We start from the raw sequence: 24,729 nt of genomic DNA, 5'->3' as shown, positions 1-24,729 counted from the left end.
TGAAGCTTAATTTAATATCGTTTTGAAATAAACATATAGCATAAAAATGAGTGGCAAGAGTTATCATCTGTAATCGATAGTTTTAAATAATCAGTAATCGAGCGTTCTGTTATCGAATATCAATGCATTTTGCATCCCTCGTTTAATATAAAGAAAATCTTAGAGCCATTATTCCAAATTTCTTGTTGATACTGTAATGCTTTATTATAATACTGTAATGCTATTTTAAGATTTGCATTTAAGTCAATTTACAAAAATTTAAGCCAGATTTACACATAGGTCGCTGCTAATAACAGTGCGGCTATCAGCTGTTTAAATGCCGCTGTATCAACAACATTTATATTTTTATAACTCACGCACGGGAACAAAATGCTTGATTTGACAACGCTCGACGTAGGAACGCTTAAGGTGGATCAGAAAAATGATCAAAAGTTAATATCGGAATCAATGAGATGTCGCTTGTGCCACTCACGGATAAAATCGACCACAGATTCGCCGAATATTTACGAGGCGTCTGTTGACTTTGGCCACGAGGAAGAAGAAGAAGGAAGAACAGAAGAGGAAAAAGTCATAATTGCCGATGTTTGCCAGACTGTTTATGGTGTGAAATATGAGCGCCATGAGTTCCTGCCGGAGCACATTTGTATGAACTGCCTGGAGATATTGAGGGACTTCTACGAGCAACGCCAATACATGCAGCAGCATGAATTGGAGCTGCAGCAGAACCTAAAGAAAATAATTGCTGTGGATGCCAAGTATCGACCCGGCCTCAACGGCAATCCTGGCGAGTTTGCATTCGGGGACGGCGAAGAAGGCTGCGTCATTGTCGATGTGGATCCCGAGCAACTGTGCGAAACGAGTGATGACGAATTCCCAGGCTCCGAAGGTGAAGCTGAACTCGATGACGAGGATTGGGACGACGAGGATGAGGAAGGAGGAACTGCACAAAATGAAGAAACAGAGATGCCTCTCGGCATGGATGCCGCCCAAATGGCGATGATGCGGGTGCATCAAACGGTCGACTCCAGTGTCCAATTCAATGCGCATCCAAAGAGCGCCTTCCTCTGCCAGTACTGCGATCTGGCCTTCACCCTACAGTCGGACTGCCAGCAGCATGAAGTGGGCTCTCACGACGCCTCGGCGCCGTACATTTGCAACTACTGTCAGGTGAGATTGACGACACGTCCGGCATTAATTGCGCACATCAAGGAGCTGCATGATGCCGAGCGTCCCTATGTGTGCGCACTGTGCAGCAAGGGATTCGTGCGACGTTCGGACTTGAAGAAGCACACAATTGTGCATACGGGCGTGCGTCCGTTCTCGTGCCACGTCTGCTCTAAGAGCTTCTCGCGCAACACCAACCTGACCAAGCACCTGCGCATCCACAGCAGCGTGAAGCCGTTCGTTTGCCAGCAGTGTCCACGCTCATTCCAGACACCGCTGGAGCTGCTGAAGCACACGCGCTCCCATGCCGAAGTGAAACCATTCCGGTGCGGTCGCTGCCCCGCCTCGTTCACCCGCAAGGACAAGCTATTGATGCATCAGCAGGTGCATCTGAAGCGCGACATCGAGCAAAAGCAAAGTCAAAACCTGCGCATAAATATGATTATGCCGGCAGAGCAGATGCAAGTGCAGCTGCCACTCCATCCGTACGTGGAGCCAGATGCATCGGCCCAACAGGCCTTACCGGCTATACCAGCATATCCGTTTCAGCAGCAAACGCCTCCCGTGATGCAGCCTAAGGTGAAACCATCTCCGAAGGTAACGCGCAATTTCCGCTGCGATGTATGCGATCGGGGCTTCCAACGGGAGCGGGATCTGCAGCGCCATCGGGCCCTGCACATGGACACACTATTCGCCTGCAAGTTGTGCGGCCAGGGCTTTAATCGGCGTGAGCAACTGCAGCGTCACGAGCTGGAGGCTCATGGCCCCAGCTATACATGTGCCATTTGCTGCATCACTTTCCTGCAACAGGCGGAGCTGGAGACGCATCTCAAAGTGCACGAGCTGCAGCACAGTGTGGCCAAAAGCAACCAGGAGGCTTTAATAGCTGCCGCCGCTGTAGTACCGCTAGCTAATCCCATGGGCGAGCACACGGGTGCCCCAATGCCAGCCATCGTTCCAGAGCCCGTCCAGCTGCCCAATGTACGGCCTTCCGCAGCCGAAATGTCCTTCTATAGCAACATGATACCTACCATGAATCTGGGCTTCTACAGCGAGACGCGTCCCGAAGAGCGCAACGGAGTTTAATCCTAAGTTAAAAGATTATTAATGCTAATTGAGAATATCGTCTTGTAATCGATTCTAATAAAATGCTTCTGTTGTAAACTGATCGTTCGCTGAAATGAGAGCATATCCAATTATGGTAATTAGAATTCCAAAATTACTTGTTATACTCCGTACATTTTTGAAAATAAATTATTGTGTACTTTAAATGCCGTCTTAAATATAATACCCCAATTTTTTATTTGGATTATTATAAATATTTTTATTAAAATTATAAATCCGATGTCGCAGAAAGGCATTATATAATCTTTTATGGGATTAATGGCATTTTTTATTGAAGATATATTGGAATTGTGTTACTGCCAGCTGATTTATGACGAGGGAGTTCCACACAAGCTGACCATGCAATTTTGAAGCTCCTCACCCCCAATAACAACGAGTTAATCGTTTTACCCCTTCGCTGGAGGCAGCCTACTTCTGTGTCGCATTATTGCTGCTATCGTCAGCGACGCAGCTGCTCCAGCCCAGTTAAGCTCAGCGATGCTCAGCTCAGTTTGGCAGCGTGTGTAAGTTTTGTTGCCGCACCGGTTCCATGGTTTTGTTTGTTCATCCTCTAGATCAGTTCACAAGCGCAGCGCGACGAGTGAAGACGTGAAAAACAGGCGCGAGTTGCCGGGAGCAAAATAAATAAAAAGCAAACTATTTGCAGATCGCAAGTGTACGTTCAAAATTGTTTACTTACTAATTGTATACTAAAAGTTAAATATTAGTATCATATAAATTGAATTACTTTCTTGTGTGCCAAAGTGAGACAACTAATTAATTAATTATTAGTAAAAGTATATTGCTGCTTACGTATATTTATATTGTATTATATAATCGTTTAAATTGAAACACATTTAAAAAACATTGAATGCAAAAGGTTCGGGCAAAATAATACAAGTTCACGTTGTGAGAAGTTTTCGTTTTTTTCTGAGAAAAAATCTAAGAAATGTGCTTACAAATACATCCATAATAACTAATTTATATAAGAGACGTGTGCCTGAGCTGCCATAAATAAATTGCGCGACGCCATCGACAAGTTAATTTTATTGCCGAATCGGATGCATGTGAAAAACGGTCAACACGCAATCGGGGCTTGCAGACGTAAGAAGGCATTGGCAGTTATAAGTTATCAGTTGTTGGCACAGATGTGCATAAGTAGGTAGAAAATGACTTGGCCAATTGGCTGGCATTTGAACGGAACAGAACGCGTTAACATGTCTATTGCTCAGCCAGTTTGTTGGCGCTAAAAAGTATTTATTATACCTGCCCTAGTGAGGCTAACATGAAATATGCTGCTATATAATACTACTCCCACTCTCTTGGCGCCGTTAACACCACCGGCTAAGAAGAGAATATGCTTATTTCTTCTTGTATAGCTTGTTATGGACTGTATTTTTTATGATTTATTTATTTGCATATACATATTTGTCTGCACTACGTTTATATCCTTGACCAATGTTCCTAAAGCTTTTGGAGGTAGTGCATACATTTGTTGCTGTCATGGATTGCAGTTTGTTGAACATTAACTATATTTGGCATGGGAAAAAAACTCTTTTCTTGAGCAAATGCCTGTAATATCTATTAAATATGGACACACGAACCTGTTATTTGTGGATTTTTTAACAAGCAAATTATTATCACCTCTGTAAGGTTTGATATGTATATATAAACAAAAGTTTGCTGATTTCTGGGAGCTCAGCTTTGCTTAATTTCAATAATAATAAGGCAAGAAAGTAGTAATAGTGAAATGAGGTCGCATTTTGCTGAGAGATCAGGAATTGCCATTGTTGCCGAGACAATCTCTTGGTGAAAATCTGATTTGGTGGATAAACTAGGTCCCATTGGCAGCATTGTTTATTGTAATTGTGCTTTGTCGATCGGAATACATCAATGTCAGGCATTGACACTTGACGACACTTTACAGCTGTCAGCAGTGTCTTCTCATTGTTTGCTTGTTTGTTTGTTTGTTTTTTCGTCCTCATCGCCGATGTTTTTATGTTGCTTAGCGTATTATTTTCCATATTTAATTCAGTTTGTCTAAAAAGAAATGTATTAATAAATACATTTGCATTTTGCATGGGAAGATTGCAAGAGTTTCGTTTCACATCCGTTTCGCTTGCATTTGATCAGCTGCTAAACAATTCACTTTCTTCTTCTCTTTCTTTTTGCCAAAGACCCTGGTGTACTGGAGTGAGTACTTCAGATAACACCGCGTACATGTTCATTTAAAACGTTCCACTTGGCTGACAGTCACTCCCGTTCAGGGTCTTCATCATCATTGTAGTTTGTCGTCGTCGTCGTCGTCGTCGTCGGCGTCGTCGTCGGCGTCGTCATCCGTTTACTGTATCATAAACATTTATGCCAATTTTTTCTCTTGCTTTTTGTTTTTGTTGTTCATTTTTTAGTTTTTTTTTTTTTTTCTTTGCTGCAAACCTGTTGGCTGTGATTTCTTGAGGTATGTATTTGCCTCGCACGACATTTGTTCCTGCGCTTCCAACGTACCCCAAAAGACGCTTGAAGCTGTGACTCTGTGCCTCTGTATGCCTCCGTTCGCAGTGTGTCGTTCGATGTGGCGATGACGTCGACTTTGGAGTCGACTCACTTCATGTCGTCACGCGAACTTCAATTCCTTCATTAATTCAGCTGGCAAACGGTTAGCCGCTCCGCTCCTCAAAGTAGGCGTGGAAGAGTAGCTGGAAGTGTTAATTAGTTGTTAGTGTCTCCCTCCTTGGCAAATGTATGTAACACCCGTAATGATTTATATATGGGAAATTATAGTAATTGTGGGTGGATATCACTTAAGAAATATCTATTTCAGCGATAAAGAAATGAGAATATTTACTTAACGATAAGATAACAGGTTGTTGTAACTATCATCTAAGACATCTAAGTACTTGTGTAAGTTTGATAAGATAACAGGTGTTTGTAACAATCATCTAAGTACTTATATAAGTTTGAGCTTCCGCTTAAACCCTTCGCTGCAGTTGATTTACATAATTGCGCTCGTGAAAATGTCGTATGTCGTTTGTCGTATGTCGTTTGTCGAATCTCGATTTCGACATTGAAAAAAATGCCTTCTTTTGTTTTTCCGCCGGGGATGCGAAACTTCTGCGGCCTCCTGCTGCCTTTTTGCCTTTGCCTGGCTGACAGTGAAGACAAGCAACAAATTAGTGGAAGGTGCATCCCAAGGCTTTGAAATAAATTCCTACATGCAATTTAGACACAGGCTGACTTCTTCTCGGATATGATCGTGAATGGGAATGCGAATGTGAATGCAGAGAACGTTGGCAACGGAGAACCATTGGAATCAGAGACGCGTTGGAAATCAAAATCAGCCTTTGCCTTAAAGATGCACAGGTGATGCTCGGCTCGAGGGCATCTCAACTTCGTTGTCCGATCGTTGATGCCAACCCCAACTCCAACTCCAATTGCTTTGCCCCGTTGGATTGTTGTGGGTGTGCAGCTGACTACAGCAGCAAACAACCACACATGGACACATAGAAATATCTGAGATTGCAAGCGATTTGACTTTTCTTATCGTACCTGCACAAATTGCAAGCATATTTCACTGGCCGCATACCTGTAGGGTGTCCACTTTTGTAGACACTTGTCAAACGTGTACATAGCCGCTCCCTCGTTGAAAACTTATGTTTAGGTTCTGTTTCTGACTAGATTTGCATTGAGCATTGAAAATGTCTAGCGTCGATTTAAAAGAACATTTTGTTGGCAATTTGTTTTATTTTTAGTCGATGGTGATAAAATACTCACTCTTCAAAAGCAAGATTTTTTGATAAATAACACTTTGAAAAATATTTAACATTTGACCCTTGAGTGCCATTGCGACAACCATCCATCAAAGCAAAAATTCTAGCAACAACGATATGGCATACAGACGATTAATTGGTTGGGGTGCTTCAGGCCAAGTTGGGTGCATCCATCACAAGGTTAAGGTCAAATAATAATATTTTGTCGTTAAAGTTGCATTCTGTGCACATAATAATGGAATACTCAAAACGACAACAGCAATCGTTTTGACATGCATCTAATTGTTTAATGCCTTTTACTGCTAACTGATTCACTGCGAACATAAATGGATACGACACGACAAGTTTTTGTTATCTATCGTTTCTCTCCTTAGCCGTTGTTGTCCATTGCACACGTTGGCATTCGAGTGTACGCTGGTGCTGCTGCAGCACCATCGTCGGCCTATTACGTAACCCTCACGCGTCAAGAAATTTAACGCAATGGAAATGGATTTGAAATTGGAAATTGGAATTGGAATTGGAGTTGGCTCCGTGCGGAGTGTCAATCTCATCACAATTGCGTCTCAGCTGTCAGCCTTGTTGGGCTAATGCAATTAAATTCCGATTAAAATTGTTCTGTTGCGGTGTGTGTGTGTGTGTTTGTGTGTGTTTGTGCATCTGCAAAAAGCATTCGTCTTTGGACCTGCAACTCCCACATAAATTAGCACTCGGTCTGGTGTTGAAAAGCCAGCGCTGTTTCCGTTTCCTGTTCTGAGAACACAGACTACATACGGACTTTTCATTATTATCTTTATTTGATGCTTTGCCTTTTGGGCATCAGTCAGTCGTGACTTTTTCAGCTGCACTTCTCGAAATGGCTGTGAAAAATTCCTAAATTGAATGTGACGGGATTGGGCGGCTTCTCCGCATTCGGATTTCAACTGCAACTGCAACTGCAAGTTCAACTGCATTGGGTGCTCCAAGCCATGCAGACGTAATTATCCTTAAAACCAGAAACGTGACGATATTTGCCATTTTGTGGCACTCAGGGTTCCGTTGTAATGTTAAACAAGAATGCGAATATAAATAATGTTGACAATGTGGCATCCACTGCACTGTTACAGCCAATAGCAATCCACTCATCTGACATTTTAATTGTGCTCGATGACGATTTGGTTTTCTTAGCACAATTTTTACCATCTGCAAAGGTATGTTAATCTTTGACATAACTTTCTTATAGATGAAACAGACAAAAATTAATTTATTACTATTATTAGTTCAATTTTATTATATTTTGCATGCAGCATCCGTCTTATTTCTCAAATAGTGCTTAGATTATTAGAAATTAATAGTTTTTATTAAATTATTCATTAGTCATGTCGATTTGGAGACTTGTGAAGATATGCACAAACTAATGCTTAGTTGGCTAAGATACAGATTCAGATTATGGATATATCCAGCACAATAACAACACCAAAACATCATTAACTGAAAAAAAAAAAACAAAAACAAGAAACTTTGGCTATCTTAGGGACGCCGAAGATTATATACGCTTGTAGATCGGAATTAAGCTAATTTTTGTTCGAATTAGTTTAATTTATATTTTTATTTATTTATATTTAAAGAAAATGTTCATTTTAATCCATTAATTTTCTATTGATATCTGTTTAAGGTTTGTCTGTTTACTGAATAATCCATATTTAAATAGTTATATTATGTCTGGTCCTATCTCGAATGCATAACTTAGAAGTCAGCTTTCCAACAATTGTTTATATGTCAGCTATATGTATATACTATAAGCTAGGCTCAAGAATATATATACTTTATTGGTTGGTTTGTGACTTGTCTTTCAATGCGTTACAAACTTGAAAACAAATTGATGATACCCGATACAAGGGTATAACAAATCCAAACAATGCAACGCAAAAAAAAGAAGAAAACAACAAAAAAAAAACACAACAACAAGGTTTAGGGCAGAGTTTCATTGAGTTTGACTGCCTTCGTCTGTCGACTCGATTCGCGAAAATATTTCTCAATGTCTATCTGGAGCCCGGGGGCATGGACATGGATGCGCGAAGTGATCGAGGCAGCAAGGAAATAGCCGTCTCCACGGCTCGAAACAACCAGCTATTAATCAAAATCTCTTGATCTGCACAAATGTTGTGCACTGCAAGAAACTGGACTTGAGACAAGACACTACTGCAACAACTGTCCCTAATTGTGTCAGCAAATATTTTGACAAGTGTGGCGTTGGCGGCGTCGGCGGCAGCAAACCCACCACGTTGATGGACGACGTCAGTCCTGGCTATCGATGGCAATACCATGATGCTGTTCATGTTGTTGTTATTGTTGTTGTTGTTGTTCTATTAGGCATGTGTGTGCTTGGGCTGGGCTGCCCTCTGCGGCAAACAAATCGCGGTAAATCACAAGAACCACAGCACGAACTAGTTACACGGGCTACATGCCACACGACTGCCACAACAGCCGCGAATCCCTTGACTTCAGAAGTAGAGAAAAGTTGCCCAGAATTGCTGGGCCCCTTTGGCTCTTTATTAAATTAAGTTAAATCATGTAATTTCCATGTACAAGTCAAAAGTGCAATGAATCGCCATCGCCCAAGACCAAGACCCAAGACCATGATAATAATAATACCTCTCTTGTTTTGTGTACTTACCCTATGATCAACTGTGATCACTGATCACTGATCTTTTTCCTGGGAAAACAATTTTTTTGTTTTTGTTGTTTCGCTCGTGCAAATTGATTGTAAATGTTTGCCCAATCGTACAAGGACTTACGTATATCTGCAATTTCGCAATTTGGAATTTCAATGCCTGCTGCTAATTAATTCATATGTATCTTAGGCGCTGCTGTTGATGCGACTGATTTGCTGTTGTTTGCCAACGGTTGGCACAAATGCAAATTAGCTGAGGCCCCACATTGTCTCGGTGGGTCTCGGTTCAACATTAGCCTTCACCTCGACACGAGTAAGAGGAATATGGTCCAAGACGACCCACAACAGCGTTTGCGTTTTAAATCCCCGCCCGTTGAGTGGAAAACTTGTATCGTTCTCGTAGTTAGAATAAATAACTTCAGTTGAGTTGAGCTCCACAATGTACCTGGGTGCATGCCGCGAGACTATCTAGCGGACATATTGAGATACATTTCCTCAGGTAGCCAGCTCTGGAGTCCGACTCCAGTTGTAGCTCAAGCTGGCAGCTGGCAGCTGAGACCTGAGAGCTGGAAGCTGAAGGCGGGACACAGAATGCCCAACTGCATATTTATGAGATTTATTTTAGTTTATGCGATGTCGCTACCTGATTCCAAACCACGGGCACAATTTATTCTGGCGAAATGTTTGCCGCTTTGCAAACATTGTCAATGCCCAAATTGTACAATAAATAAATGCTGCTTCTATTTGCTAAGCTGTCTGTTGGCATGACTAATCTCAAATACACAGTCATCGTCTAAACAGATTTATCCTTCCTGTGAATTCAGATGATATCGCATTTAAATTATTCGCTAATCACTGCAGTTAGCTAGATGCTCTGTAATACAGCAAGAACGTTACGCATTTTTTCATTCATTCGTTTTATCAACAATTAATATTTAGTCATATATCTTTGCCTTTATATTTTTATTTGAATTCATTTGTTGTTCTTATTATTCATAGTAGATTACAAAGAAATAATATAAATTGTGTTGATTTTGTGCCAATCAGTTCTTTAATTTAAGAGAAATACTAACTAGATTGTGAACTATATTTCCTATTCTATTTTAAATATAGCCACCTTTATAAGTAATTTTTATTAAATTGGATAAACAATTTGTTTAAATTATAGAAAATGTATTTAATAGAAAAAGGATTCGATATTAAGTATACGTACATGTTATATTTTAAAAGGCCACACAAATGTATTTTAAATGGTACTCCAGTATTGCAGCTATCTTGATAAAGTTTGTGATTTTTCTTTAGGGGATCTCTATTCTGACATGGTATTTAAAGGTTGGCAAAAAGGTAATTTTTTCTTTTCCAATGAAGTTTTCTGGATATACACAAATATTGGGGTAGTTTACTTTTCGGCACTGTTCTATAAACAGCAGAAACTTAGATGGCCAGTTAGAAGGCGTCAGCACAGAAGCGCAGCAATCGCATGCAGTTCTTGGTTCTTAGCCATAATAAACCGCAAGTATGTGGAAGTGGCTCAGATATCGGTGAGTCTGGCATTCTATGACTACTCAAACGGTGCCGCCCGCTGCGTTGACACTGAAAAATGTCTATGCCGGGGATACCAGCAACTGGAGAGGCAGCATAGGCAGCACAGGCATCATCGGCTCGTGGTGGTCGCATGACTATCGCAACCACACTTGCAACATTTTATGACAAACATTTGAGTTAATTGCGGACAGTAAAAGTCCTCTTGGTGCCTAGTCTAACAGCGAGACGGAGGGACCACACCAACAGCATGAGCAAAGTGTGGCATAAATATTGTGTCTCATTCCGATTGGCAACTCATCTATCTGCCACTGACACTGCCCCGGCTGCCGGCTGCCTGTTTCCTGTCGATTGATGGTCTGCCATGGGCGTAGTCAGTATTTTACTGCAAGGACAACCCCTCTTAAACTACTTCAAACATATGATTTGGTTTGAAAGTAAACAAAATATAATGCATTTCATATTTAAGTTTACTGATAAATAAAACTTATTATTTTGCTTATTTACAAATTAATATTAACAATAATAAAATCACAATAACTATTTTCGAATTCCTGCGATATATTTTGAAGGCTCTTCCACATTATTATGTAAGATTCATTCAGAAAGGAATTCTGTCTGATTTTTGACTACTCAACAAGCTAAAAAATTAATTTTGCCCAATATTCTCTGGAGCTTGAGCGATGATCCCCGGTTGGAAGCGGGTATAGCTTTGGCACGCTGTTGCGGGAAATGTGAATCCCGTCAGGTGCACATGCAGTAAAAGGCATTAGCGTCTGCGTCTGTCACCTTCGTCATGGTCACGCTAATCGTGGTAATAAACGCCAATAAACTGACAGGTTTATGGGCGTGCAGATGCAGACGAAAACATGGAAGCCACCGCAGCAGATATTGCAACTTGTAACCTGCAACCAGGCCAAGCCGCAAGCCGCAAGTGACGGGCAACTGTTGGACGCTTGATTTAAAAGCAATTAAAATGCGAATTGATGTCGCGATTGACTTTCGTGTCCAACTCATTTGTTGCATTTGGTTGCAGATCTCTTCGGTTAATGGGTCACGCAAGATGATGCTATGCTATGTTGCTGCCGGATCAGACGTACGCCGACTACGTGGGCCGACATCTGACCAAGACGCGCTCCAAGAGCTCTAGCGCCAGCAGCAGAAGCTACGACCGGACCGCTGACTTCTTTGAGCACATTCCCGACTTCGTTGGCGAATCCCTGCCCACATTTCTCTACAGTCCCCAGCCTGCAAATGACGACCAGGAAGTTACACTCGACTCATCCACACCCAGTGGACCGAGAGAAGAGGCGCCCAGCGAGAGCGAGAATTGCGAGGATGTGTTGCGGCTGTGCGAAGATTTTCTCTGCCGGCATCGCATGCGCCCCGACTTCTTCTGCCAGTACCACAAGGCAGTCAGGTTTGTGGTTTATACATCAATTATTGTTTTCTGGCAAGACTCATCACTCGTTGCTCCCAACTTGTAGCACAACCACTTCCTCGCCGAAGCAAAGTAAAGCGTCGCCAATTGTGGACAAAGCGGATGCGGAGTTAACGGGGGGCTCCAAGGAAGTGGAATCTTCGGTGCTATCTGCCAATAAAGTCATCGGTGTCGTTGAGCGCTTCACAAAGTTCTCAGCTATTTATACACTACCAGTAGCCAAGCGGAAAAAAACATGCAACAGAACCACAGGAAATATAACTGGTAAGATTTTGTACACAGCTGATTTTATTTAGGTATAAATTTTGGGAGATAGTAGATAGACTTGAGCAAATGTTTTACTATATATATTATATTTCGTAGGTTCATTTTAAATGTAGTACAATAGAAACTCTAAAAGAGCAATTTAATTATATTTCTTATATTTTCGACTGTATGCATTTTATTTGCAGCGAATTTCAGTTTTAAGGTTGTGTTGCAGCGAATTGAGCTTGCAGCGAGGCGAATTAAGTCTGATAAGGCAACCATCGAAGCTAAAAACCGCTTTTGGTTCATGTCTTCGATGTAGCGATTTGGCTTGTGTCCATGATAGACGATCGTGCTGGAAAAAATAAACGTTAATTTAATTGTTGTACTCTGTCTCTATAGTGTAAAGTGAATATTGGTTCTGCGCAATGTTCATATCGCAAATATCCATATATGCTCCACAGCTTGAGTCACGAACTTGGCAACATAAACCACTGATAAACTTGCTTTCAGACAGTTAAGCCTCCGATTGAGTTTTAGAGTCTTAGTTTATAAATTATTCACATCTTATTAATGAATGTTTGATGGAAAAATGGTTTGTTAGACAAATCGTGTTTTACCAATCGTGTTTGATTATTAAATGAAAAAAAAACGTAAAATAAAGAAGCATGTTAAATGCAACGGGTGGCAAACTGCAATGGAATTGATGTGGGAATTGTGAAATGCAGCATCAACAATAAACAATAAGCAATCAACACTAATTAACACGCGAGCAGTAAATGTGTAAAAGAGCCTGAGAGAAGAGCGGGAGAGGAGCCAGAGGAGAGGAGAGGCGCATAGTTCAAACACTTGACCCCATATTTGAGCAACTGCACAGACACAGAGCTATACAAACTAACAAAAAAAATAAATATATATATATATATATATATGTATATACCTCTGGCTTTTACCTGCTGAACACAAATTTACCTGAGCTCGAGCACGAGAGAGTCACAGCAGAGAGCGTAATTATATTAGAGAGGCAGAAAAACGATCGTTTGTCCGGAGCGAAGTTCGCTTCCATCGCAGCGATCAGTCTGCGGAGTGGCCTGGGAGCGTGCAAGTGAAGTCGGCGGCTGATCATTTTATGAATCGGTGCCTGAAAAGATATTCAAATGAAACGATCGTTTAGCCAAATAGAAAATACGCCAGTGTTTCAATATTATTGAAAAAGAAAATAATCTCAAGATGCAAAATTTGAAAGTGACTGCCTTAAACATATTTTATGCTTTCTGGCAAGCTATGTAAAAGTAATTACATACATATAAAAGTACATATGTATGTATGAACGTGTTTCTCTGCGTGTTGTATCTGTGTCTGTGTGTGTGTGTGTTTGTGTGTACCTTGAAGGTATCTAAGCATCTACTCCGAGTACGGGCACTTTTCAGCTTTGCGTGTCTGCGAGTTGAAGTTGCTAACTCGTTTTTCTCAAAAAAAAAAAAACAAAAAAATAATAAATAAATTAATGAAAAAATAACACCAACGAAAAATAAAAAGTCTGCACAAAGTAGGCGCGCGCAACTAAGCTACATAAATAATTACAACTATAATAATATTATTAATAATAATAATAATAGAAATAATAATAACACAAAGAAGCAACGCAAAGGAAAAACGAGAACAAAACTCCGAATAGTATCTGAGAGACAGAAACAAGGCGAAAGAAGAGTGCAGAGTTGTTCAGTGATTTGGCTGCTGCCCTTCTGCATTCTTTTTGCTTGTTTATTTATTTTGTTGTGTGCTTCACTTGCTGCTCGCTTGCTGCTTGCTGCACAGCCAAAAAGTAGCCACGGCTGCAGGGCCAGTTTGTATTCCATAGGCACAGATACACAGATACGAACACACATTCACACTCACACATATACCTGGTCAGTGTCTGTCTCCTTGGAGGTGCCTGTGTGCAGAAAACCTGTTCGCTTGCTCGGGCGTGTTTTATGCTGTGTATCTGTGTATACGAAATTATTCAAATAAGAAAATCGTCGTCGCCGGTGCCGAAGCAGCTCGCTTCTCGTCCTTTTTGTCGTATCAGTCGCCAAACAAAAAAAAAACGAATAAATAAAAAATAAAAACAACCAAAAAATCAAGAAAAACTCGCATTTGAAATCGCAGGTCGCAACTCGTTTTTGGCGAGCTTTGCAGTTGAAATTAGCAGTAACTGCAGCTGGTTTCGTTCTCTGCTGGCCACACAAATGTGCATCTACGATGGCCACATTGGGCCTGTCAAAAGTCTTCATACTGGATAAATATTTCACCGAATTGCAAAAATTTTGGGAGACCGAGAAGAAGCTGCAGGGTAAGTTCCGGCCAAAAGGATATTGACGAAAACAAAACAAAAACAAAGAACTAAGTTGAGTCATTTCAAGTTTGTCGCCTAAGTCTTTTGTTTCGTTGCTGATTTTGCTGCTGCGTTCTAGAGTATTCAATTTATGCCCTCTTTTGTTTAAAACGCTTATTGTCTTGTTAAAAGCGGTGTTCTTGATTGTTTAAGATCTTTGAACTCTGTCAAATGATTAATACACTTTTGTGTACAAAGAGAGCCAATTATAAGATTGTAATACTTGGAATTCAATCCCAACAAGCGCTAAACAGATTCATTTTATTATGAAGTGATATATTGCTAGTTGATGAACTTTTTTTCATTATTGTTTTTACTATTCTGAACTATCCCATATAGGGGAGCGGACTTTTATTTTCGAAACTGAAGACAACTCCATGCTTAATGCAGCTACCTATTATTATATTAATATTTGTTGCCATCCACATAAAACAACAACAACTCAATGTAGTACCTGCACATACATATAGATGAATATGTACTTATATGGGTCCCTTGTAGCTGGCGAGCAGCTGTATGGTGGTATAGGTGTCTGTGTCTGTTTGGCTTGCAACATTTGCCCACCATCAGCTTCGTCGCTTCCCATCTCCGCCAGCCCATTGGTGACCAGTTTTGGTTCCAGGCAATGCCGCCAACACAACGCCGTTGAAATCTTTAAATGTGTTGCCGTCGTCGTCGTCGTCGTCGTCTACGTCGACGTCGTCGTTGTCGTTGGGGTCCAGTTGGTGTTGTTTTTTGTTGTCTGCTCTTTAGTGCTGAACTCTGTTGAGTTGCACGCTGATTTCAGCTTCCAAGAAAATTTCTTAGGCTGCTGCTGCTGCCGATTCGGACTTAAACCTTTTTCTACATGCAAAAAACATTGTCCGAATATGAAAGACATATTTGGAATGCTTAAGAAGCCGTTGATTTGATGCTCTTAAGTGGGAATCTTTCAATTTTATCAAGTATCGTATAGTAAAATGTAATTAATTATGTTATTTGATAAAATACCAATTAAGTTTATTTAACACCTTAAAGTTAATTTACAAATTAGTTCACCATTTTGATTATATTTATTAAATATACATTTATAAGTAGAATACATTCTAAGGCCAAAGCTATTCGACATATTTCCACAGTTAGGGTATAAAAATCAAAACAAAATTTTGTGTTTTTACCTTACTTTTCTTGTGTGCAGCTTAAAAGCCAAACTGGTTTCCGCCATCAATTATATCGGTTTTTATGTTGATGTTGTTGTTGTTGTTGGTTGAATGTTGAATGTTGGCCTGTTGGCGTCTCTTGTTGGCTTGTCTCTATTTCGATTCAAAATCACTTTTGTAATATCTTTTGTGGCAAGTTTTAAAATGCCCAATTAGATTAGTACTTTTACAGGTTTGCTTTTCTCTTTTATGATGTTTTCTGGCGTTGTGCGTTGTAGCTGACTCTAGAATATCTGGAAAGACCTTTTCTCATAGCTTTGAGTCGCGTGTTTTTCTTTTTTCTTTTTTGTCACCACTTTCGAAAGCTTGCCCGATTCTATAATAATCATTTTTTAGCATCTGCCTTAGCATCGATTCACTGATGTTTCTTATTACCTTCATTTCATTTCGTTGTTATCTTCTGCTTGGCACCTGCCGACGATTTCTGTTTTATCTTGGCGCGTTCTTTTGATTGCTAGCGAAATTGGTTCATTAACATTTTATGTAAATTGCGTCTTTTCCATGTTGTTATTTTGTAAATTGGTAAATGGATGTCACAATCTAAGAGCACAAAGTTTTGTCAGCCAACACTAAATTAATTGGTGTGAATAAATCCGCTGATGGATAAAGTTGTTAATTATAAATATAATTAAACAAAATGCGTGTGTGTGTGTGTGTGTGTTAGCCAAAACCAACAAATAGAGACAAACATTCGCTCAGTTCCTATTCATTTTGTTATTTACTACATAGCTATAAGCCTATGCTCATTTTTCAAATTTAAATACTAATCTTTTATTTAAAATTGCCTACAAATCGAAATTTAATTTCAATATCTTGATATTGAACTCCGGCTAAAACTAGTGCCAAGAGACTCATTTTTGTTTTGATTAAGGCTATCAGAATGAATCATTTTGAGGCTAGAAAAAGATTAGGTTTCTGTCTTGTTTTAATGTGTGCATAATTTGCATGAATAAACGTTTTATTTTAGCTCTAATAAAATATGCCCCAGAATCGATAAATTGAAATAGATTTGTTTCTCTTCAAAGTGCGGATATCATTTCTAAATAACATGATAGCATTTTCTTAAATTATTTGTATATATAAATACAGCATCGTTTTTAACAGCAGATTTAGCATTTAAGTGGAAATCCTCTCGTTTATTTCTAAATTCTGAATCGAAGCTATTCGTATAAATGTCAATAAAAGGTTTGCATTTCTACTTTTCAGTTGTAACATTTTTCACTGGGTATCAATACATTCTTTATACTATAAAATAATGACTACGTATATGTCTTTGCCACTTTCAGATGCATCATCGTCCAATGAGGCAGTGCATCTGCAGCAGCGGCTCAAGAGCTTAAGCACTGAGCTGCTGGTCATGCGCAATCGTCTCCATGTGGAGGGTCAGGTTCAAGGTCGGACCAATGATGCACAGCATCCCAGCATTGGAGGCGTTGCGATTGGTACTGCTAATGCCGGTTCTGGTGGTGGTGGTGGTAGTGGTGGCGCCAAAGCAGCCAATTACGATTTGAATGCATCCAGTCCGAATTTAAATCTGGGCTCCGGCGGACTTTTAGCGAATGCATTGCAGCAGCACGGAAATGGGCAACACACACTGCCCAAAGTGAGTTACTTTTTTGAAAAATACAAATTTCGATACTAAATTGTGAATTTGTATTGCCATTACAGCATTCGTACAACTTCAGCCAAACGTTGCCGAGTAATTCCGGCTCGGGTGCCATCATCTCGGCGAGAAATACATCCATTCCGCATCCGCTGCCGCATCAGCTGGGCGACAAGTCCTCGTTGAGCCACCACAAGAGCAACAGTGCGAGTCTGAATGGCAACGGTTTGTTACCGCCGGCACCTCTGCCACACGGCCTCAACTTCAGCTCCAGCTCCCACACGCTGCCCATGCGCTCCTCTGCTGCAACAGCTCTGGCGGCATCAGTGGCTTCCCAGCAACAGCATCAGCAGCAGCATTGCCTTCAGTTCCCCTCAGCCAAGCATGTTAATCCTTGCCAGAGTGTGAAAACATTGCCGTTCGGCTTTGGTTTTGCTGGCGCTGGTGTCAAGTTGCATTCAACTGGTCGTCCGCCCAAGGATATGCAGGACCTGATCCATCTGGCTGGCCCACTAACAGAACATGCCGTTATGCACACGCTCCAGGCCCGCTTCAGCGAACAGCGTTATTTCGTAAGTGCCATCAAACCAGTAAAGAAGAAATTTTTGGATGGAAGAATTCAAACTATTATCAATCTGAGAATTCGAAGAGAAGATTCAAATTAGCAGTTTTGCGCTTATGTAAAACGATTTTAAAATAAGAATTTTATTCTATGGTCCAACATGTTGTCCTCTCTGTTGGCAATAAACCCCCAGGAAAACCCGTTGCTTTCGATACTCCCGGCAATAGAAGCGACACTAATTGAACAATTTCCGGATCTAGCATCTGGTAGAAATTGCTACAAGCTACTTACAATGGTCAATTTAGCGATGTCCACAACTCTGTACTTGTCGAAATTAACAGTTAATCTGCAGCGACTGCAAGCGGAAATTTAATTTAATGACAAACTATTAAAATAATTGATAGACAAACGCGAGCACAGTCTGTGAATTGTCTGCTCCCATTGCTCTCATTGCTCCCATTGCTCGCAATGCCGGAGGCAGCTAATTGATGTGTACAGCTAAAAGTGAATCTAACAGTAAGCGAGCTGTGCTCGAGTGTCGGCAACGATCAAACCACCGACATTACCGACTGTATTTAAGTATGTAAGACGAGAAGGTGCGACATGTCTGACCAGAGTTTGAGTGCTTTAATTAATGGGCGAACTTCAATTGCAGAGTAAAAGAAACTTAAATATTTTTGCATTTACTTTGTGTTGCAGACGAATGTGGGACCGATTCTGCTCTCGATCAATCCCTATTTGGATGTGGGCAATCCACTGACCTTGACCTCTACGCGCGATCTGCCGCTAGCACCTCAACTGCAGAAGATCGTGCAGGAGGCAGTGCGTCAGCAGAGCGAGACGGGCTATCCGCAGGCCATCATACTTTCGGGCACGAGTGGCGCCGGGAAGACGGCAAATGCGATGCTGATGCTTCGCCAGCTGTTTGCTATTGCCGGCGGTGGACCGGAGACAGATGCATTTAAGCATTTGGCTGCTGCTTTTACTGTGCTGCGCTCCCTGGGATCCGCGAAGACGACAACCAACTCGGAGTCGAGTCGCATTGGCCAGTTCATCGAGGTGCAGGTGACGGATGGCGCACTCTATCGCACCAAGATACACTGCTATTTCCTGGACCAGACACGCGTCATTCGGCCCCTGCCCAAGGAGAAGAACTATCACATCTTCTACCAGCTGCTAGCTGGGCTGAGTCGCGACGAGCGACAGAAACTGCATCTTGAGGGCTACTCGCCGACAAATCTGCGTTATTTGCGCGGCGACATCGCCCAGAACGAACAGGAGGACGCTGTGCGTTTTCAGGCCTGGAAGACCTGCTTGGGCATTTTGGGAATACCCTTTCTGGATGTGGTTCGTGTACTCGCTGCTGTGCTATTGCTCGGCAACGTTCAGTTTATCGATGGCGGGGTATGTCATTTTCATTTTTTCCCTACATCTTTCGATCAATTTCGAATCTGTTCAGTTTTTTTAGTCAAACAAATTTGCTAACTTAGAAATATCAATATCGTGAGTTTCAATATCGTAAAATTGGCATCTTATTCTGCTCATTCCGAAAGAATTGTGCAGTGGTGCCACCTAGCTTTCAATTTAAATTTTCAATATCGTAACCTTGACACAATATATTTTTATCAGTATTCCAATAGATGGAGTCATTTTTGGACATACCACCATCTGTTGTTAATTCCGACAGAATTACACAGTGGCGTCACCTAGCTTTCAACTTAACTTAAGTTTTGGCTTATGCACTTATTTGCTTTGGATTAACAAGTCCAGCGATGCTGAGATGGCGTTTCGGTTAGAGCGTCAATCTGCCATTGTTGTTGTGTGCGAAAAGACGCGGGTACAATTGCCAGCGGATTTTTCTCGACAGAACTTTTTAATTTCTTGCGTTGATGTTTGATTACGGGTAATTTACGTCTGAAAATTCATGTACGAAACTTTAATGTAACGCTGAGCAAGAAATCGTATTTTGTCAACATAAATCAATTTTCGCTTTTATTTTCTTGGATTTATTTTCTGTCAATAAAGTGATGGAACCTTAATAAAAATGGTTACTAGTATTCAGAGCATCAATAGGATTCTTTTAATATTTTAGTTAGCTTGGAGACATTTGTGTTTTGTAGAATAAAATTGCAATTTGATGTATTGTTTTAACTGAACTGTATTTTATTATATTTGTTTCGTCACATTCAACTTTGCACAGGGCCTCGAGGTAGATGTGAAAGGCGAGACTGAACTCAATTCGGTTGCCAGTCTGTTGGGAGTGCCGCCGGCGGCTCTCTTCCGCGGTCTGACCACACGCACCCACAATGTCCGAGGCCAGCTGGTGAAGTCTGTGTGCGGCGATGGGGATGCGAACATGACGCGTGACTGCTTGGCCAAGGCGCTCTACTGCCGCCTGGTTGCAACGATTGTGAGGCGAGCGAACAGCCTGAAGCGACTCGGGTCCACTCTGGGCACGCTGAGCTCAGACTCCAATGAGTCGGTGCACAATCAGGCGGATGCTGCATCCCAGCATGCATCGACCATTGGCGGTGGGAATGCTGGCTCTAAGTCGATGGCTGCTTTGAATAATGCTGTGCGGCATGCAACGGATGGGTTCATTGGTATACTGGATATGTTTGGCTTCGAGGAGCCATCGCCGCATGCCCAGCTGGAGCATTTGTGCATTAATCTCTGTGCGGAGACAATGCAGCATTTCTACAATACACACATCTTCAAGTCGTCGGTGGAGTCGTGCCGGGATGAGGGCATCGTCTGTGACACGGAGGTGGACTATGTGGACAATGTGCCATGCATCGATTTGATATCGTCGCTGCGCACAGGACTGCTCAGCCTCCTGGATATGGAGTGCTCGGTGCGGGGCACAGCCGAGAACTATGTGACCAAGTTGAAGGTACAGCATCGCTGCTCCACCCGCCTGGAGCCAAGAACTGCCACAGAGCCGGATGATCCGCGTCTCTTTGCCATCCGACACTTTGCGGGGCGGGTGGAGTACGACACCACTGATTTCCTGGACACGAATCGGGATGTGGTGCCCGATGATCTGGTTGCCGTATTCTACAAGCATAGCTGCAATTTCGGATTTGCCACGCATCTGTTTGGCTCGGAGTTAAAGGCGCTGTATGCCCAGCAGCAGGTGCCGAGGGGCCTTAGTTTTCGCATCTCACCCACCTCGCACTCGGACCTTCTTAATGGGGATGAGCCGGTATCCACACTGACCCAAGACTTTCACACCCGGCTGGATAATTTGCTGCGAACTTTAGTCCATGCCCGGCCACATTTTGTCCGCTGCATCCGCAGCAACACGTCGGAGCAGGCGGGCAGATTCGAGCGGGCGACGGTGGTGCGTCAGATAAGATCACTGCAGGTGCTGGAGACGGTGAATCTGATGGCCTCTGGTTTTCCTCATCGGATGCGCTTCAAGCAGTTTAATGCACGCTATCGCATGCTGGCTCCGTTCCGGCTGCTGCGACGCATCGAAGACAAAGCTCTCGAGGATTGCCAGCTGATACTGCAATATGCCATGGGCATTGAGCAGCCACCGGTTCTGGATGGCTCTGTGACATTGGCATGGGCGCCGGGCAAGCGTCATGTGTTCATTAGCGAGGGCATACGCCAGCATTTGGAGCACCTGCGCACCGAGATTAGGCACAAGAGCGCCACACGGATGCAGGCAACATGGCGTGGCTGGTGCTGGCGCAAGAAGATGGGCAACAGCCTGAAGCGTCCGTGTGCCATCGATGCTGGTCTGATCTCTGCCCTGCCAGCCATCGCCAATTCCTGTGCCAAGCTCGCCAGTGCTCACAACAATCCGAATGGAAAGGCAACTTCAGCTGCGATGGCAGCTTTGGCAGCGGTTGCTGCAGCTGCTCCCAATACGGGTGAGTTCGAATTACAATTGCATTTCATTGATTTTCTGGTCTAAAATAAATTCATCTTTCTTTTAGTTCCTCGCCTGTCTGCAAAATCCACAAATCTCAATACAAGTCCCGGCATTGTTGGCACTGTGACCCGGCCACGACCTCAGCCGATTGCCGGCACCCCGCCACCCGATCCACATGAGAAATGCGACCAGAAGATTTTACAGCAAACATGTACTCTTTTCGGATTAGATTTGGTAAGTGCCCAGCGTTTGCCATTGTCCCTCGTACAATGATGACCGCAAACCAAAACCACAAACTGCCCATCAGCAAGGCTTTTGTTTGTGCGGGGAAACATGGAAACAGTGGAATAAGATGGGAAACAATTGTTTATTATAGTACCTAATATACTGTCTAATTAAATTTTGAATACTCGACTAGAAGATAACCTGTAATCACCTGTACACAAATAGAAGCTAACTTTACTGACCTGATTTCACAAACCATACCCAGTTGAATACTCTCTAAAGAATTTCAAAGATTGAATTAAAGTGACCATTGTGCATTTAATCCTGGTGCTCGCTGCCTGCTGCCTTTTTTCCTTTTCAATTAAACCGACTGTTATGTTGTATATTGTATATTCTATATGTCATATATGTAAACCGCTTTTATAACAATGCTCTCTGTGCTTGTCGCTTGCAGGAACGCCCGCCACCCGTTCCTCCCTCACGGGCATACACCATCACAGCCAATTCGAAGAAGCTCGGCTATCCGCAAAGTCGCATCATGAAAATGAATTTTCCCGAGGATGCCGTCGCTAATCCGTCAGCAGCCCTCCAGCCAACTCCACCACAGGCCACATCCAACGAGCTGCAGCACTTGAAAAAAGGCGAGACCGTAACGGTCGTGGGTGCCTCCAGTGGACGGGGTCATTTGATAGTGGAGCACAAGGGTCAGAGCTATCTGGTGCCCTTCCAGTATATGGAACTATCTGGCCAAACAGTTGCATCCACCAATAATGCCACCAGCAACAACTGCAACATGACCATTCCACCCGCTTCGATGACGACTGGGCAGCCAAATGGGGTCAAAATTTGATACACAGAGTTATCAACTAACTCAGGTGCTCTTAGGGCATCAATCACTGGATCGAAGACTGTAAATATAATTAAAGGAGATTTGCGAGGACAGAAACAGTTTGTGCTTACCCCTGAGTATTGTCAAAACAATGTAATTTGATTTAAGATTACGTTTCGTAGTATTATTTTTGTGTGCTTATCCATTTAACGATAGGTTGTAGCTTCCAGTGCCAATCAAGTGAGTTCTTCCAATATTAATAAAAATATGCTCTAAGATTTCGTTATAATAAATACTACTACTATTATAAAGTAATAAATGCAATTAGTATTCATATCATATTCATGCCTGACACACTTAAGGATTGATTCATCATTAATCGAAATAAAGAGAAATCAAACTGGCGGTTTTTTCTTATTGTTATTCATTCGCAGACGACGAAGCCTGCTATAAATACATAGTTAAGTAAACTATAATTATAAATTAGTACATATGTGTGTAGTTGTACGATTTCTTGATTTTACACTTTGCATTTGGCCATTTGTTGTGGTAGACGTGCATATACTATAGAAATATAAGTATATGTATATATTGCAGCAATCCCTTATACATTAAACAAAAATATAAAATACCAGAATAACAAAATATGTGTTTATGCGAGACATATGGAATAGAACATAATAGAACAAGTAAGAATGTTGTAGTCGAGTGAGCTCGACTACGATGTACCCTGAACACAGCTGTTAAAAATATATTTCTACAAAACGGGAAGACAAACTGAGGTGTACTTAGGCAAATACAATTATTTCCAACGGAATATAATATATCATTTTGGGCAGATCAAGTTTACTTGTTTAACTGTCCCTTTTCTCAAATATCAATACACATCGATTTCCAATAGCAATAAAAGCCACAATTTAAAGGGCAGAGCATTCCAATTGAAATAATATACATTGATCTCTCTACCCTCTTTACCCAGCTATTTTGATTTGGGTTTTACAACCTTTTGATCAAAATCACACTACTTATCGTACAATGAGAGATATTTGCTTTATATGCTTTCGCAATATAGAGTTTGATTATTAATCCCTTGCCGCTTATTAAATCTGTAATTTGCCTTATCAATATCGTAGAATAATTGCCAGAGTGCACAGCCATTTATTAGTTTGGCCAAATACAGCATTTATGGCACCAGCTGGTACACTTATCTAAGAGCCGATAGATACACATGTATCTATGAGTACAAACAGTTGTGCATCAATTTAGTTCTCGTGCAAATAGATACATTCGCAGGTGGTCAAAGTACATTTGCAAACATGAACATATTCGATTGCTACGCTGGTCCCAAAAGATAAAATTGTTATTAGCTCGCGGCTATTAAAGTATGTACTTAAGTACGTACATGGCACATGGCACATACTTAATTACTTACAAGAGCACTTTAATCTGAATTTATCAATCAGCAATCAGTGATTCAGCGTAAAAGTACTCATTGACTTTAAGGACGACCTGTAAGGGGAATAGCGAAGCAGGACTCTGGCAATCAATTCAGCATTCAAATCCTTTACAGCATGAAAGATACTTTCAATTACAAATAATATGATGAGGTGAACCACAAACTACTTTCACGAAAAAGAAACAAGTTATATAGAGTTTTTTAAATGTAAATTTATTTGATTTTGTCGATTACGATATTCATGTTTGTATGTTTTCAATATACACATTTATACGTATATATATGTATATGTATATAAATATAATTATATAAGCAGCTGTACGTTTTTTGTTTTTTTGTTGATATTTTATTCATATATCGCAAAATATGCAAGTGTATTTGTTAATATTATTTACAAGAAATACTTCAAAGCCACTCAAAGCGGTTAAAGAAGCTCAAAATTGTTGTATGGCACGGATAAAGGTGTTCAAGCTCAAAAGAAATTGCACATTATTAATACACATATGGATAGAATAGATTTAATTGTTAACAAACTAAAAAAAAAAAAAAAAATAGGAATTATCAATTGCATTTTTTAGGCTTCTTCTTTCAGATACTTAACTCAATTTCTGGGTGGCAAACTTGCTTGTATTTGTGCGAGTGTGAGTGTGTGTGTGAGTGTATGTGTGAGTGTTTGAGTAA

The 24,729-nt window shown here is 41.4% G+C and overlaps 2 protein-coding genes across 4 annotated transcripts; both read left to right on the top strand.

Annotated features, from left to right (window-relative positions):
- The first annotated feature begins 155 nt into the window (after nt 1–155).
- On the top strand, nt 156–2,328 carry LOC6561933 (zinc finger protein 271). Its single transcript, XM_001988018.2, has one exon. The coding sequence runs from the start codon at nt 370–372 to the stop codon at nt 2,248–2,250; it is 1,881 nt and encodes a 626-aa protein (XP_001988054.1). The 5' UTR covers nt 156–369; the 3' UTR covers nt 2,251–2,328.
- Nucleotides 2,329–2,897: 569 nt separating this feature from the next.
- LOC6562384 (myosin-1) lies at nt 2,898–23,108 on the top strand. Of its 3 annotated transcripts, XM_032736460.1 has the most exons (9): nt 2,898–2,944; nt 11,264–11,647; nt 11,715–11,932; nt 16,777–17,093; nt 17,159–17,665; nt 18,355–19,059; nt 19,856–21,536; nt 21,603–21,772; nt 22,218–23,108. In XM_032736460.1, exons 2-9 carry the CDS (start codon nt 11,304–11,306, stop codon nt 22,611–22,613), a joined length of 4,338 nt encoding a protein of 1,445 aa, XP_032592351.1. In that variant the 5' UTR covers nt 2,898–2,944; nt 11,264–11,303; the 3' UTR covers nt 22,614–23,108. The 3 variants fall into 3 exon arrangements, with proteins under 3 accessions (XP_032592351.1, XP_001988056.1, XP_043070541.1); XM_001988020.3 differs by lacking the exons at nt 2,898–2,944; nt 11,264–11,647; nt 11,715–11,932 and adding an exon at nt 13,570–14,249 and having other exon boundaries at nt 22,218–23,105; XM_043214606.1 differs by lacking the exons at nt 2,898–2,944; nt 11,264–11,647; nt 11,715–11,932 and adding an exon at nt 16,644–16,675 and having other exon boundaries at nt 22,218–23,105.
- The last annotated feature ends 1,621 nt before the right edge of the window (nt 23,109–24,729 follow it).

This window comes from Drosophila grimshawi, unplaced genomic scaffold (genome assembly GCF_018153295.1).
Source record: "Drosophila grimshawi isolate 15287-2541.00 unplaced genomic scaffold, ASM1815329v1 contig_1377, whole genome shotgun sequence".
Lineage (NCBI taxonomy): Eukaryota > Metazoa > Arthropoda > Insecta > Diptera > Drosophilidae > Drosophila > Drosophila grimshawi.
This window is presented reverse-complemented; position numbering and strand designations above follow the sequence as displayed.

What these genes read in the sequence shown, in the direction of transcription:
- LOC6561933 (XM_001988018.2), top strand. Translation starts at nt 370, where the DNA reads ATGCTTGATTTGACAACGCTCGACGTAGGAACGCTTAAGGTGGATCAG.
- LOC6562384 (XM_032736460.1), top strand. Translation starts at nt 11,304, where the DNA reads ATGTTGCTGCCGGATCAGACGTACGCCGACTACGTGGGCCGACATCTG. An exon ending in AACCACAGGAAATATAACTG is followed by an intron (nt 11,933 to 16,776) that starts GTAAGATTTTGT and finishes TGCCACTTTCAG; the next exon opens with ATGCATCATCGTCCAATGAG. An exon ending in TGCAGCTGCTCCCAATACGG is followed by an intron (nt 21,537 to 21,602) that starts GTGAGTTCGAAT and finishes TCTTTCTTTTAG; the next exon opens with TTCCTCGCCTGTCTGCAAAA.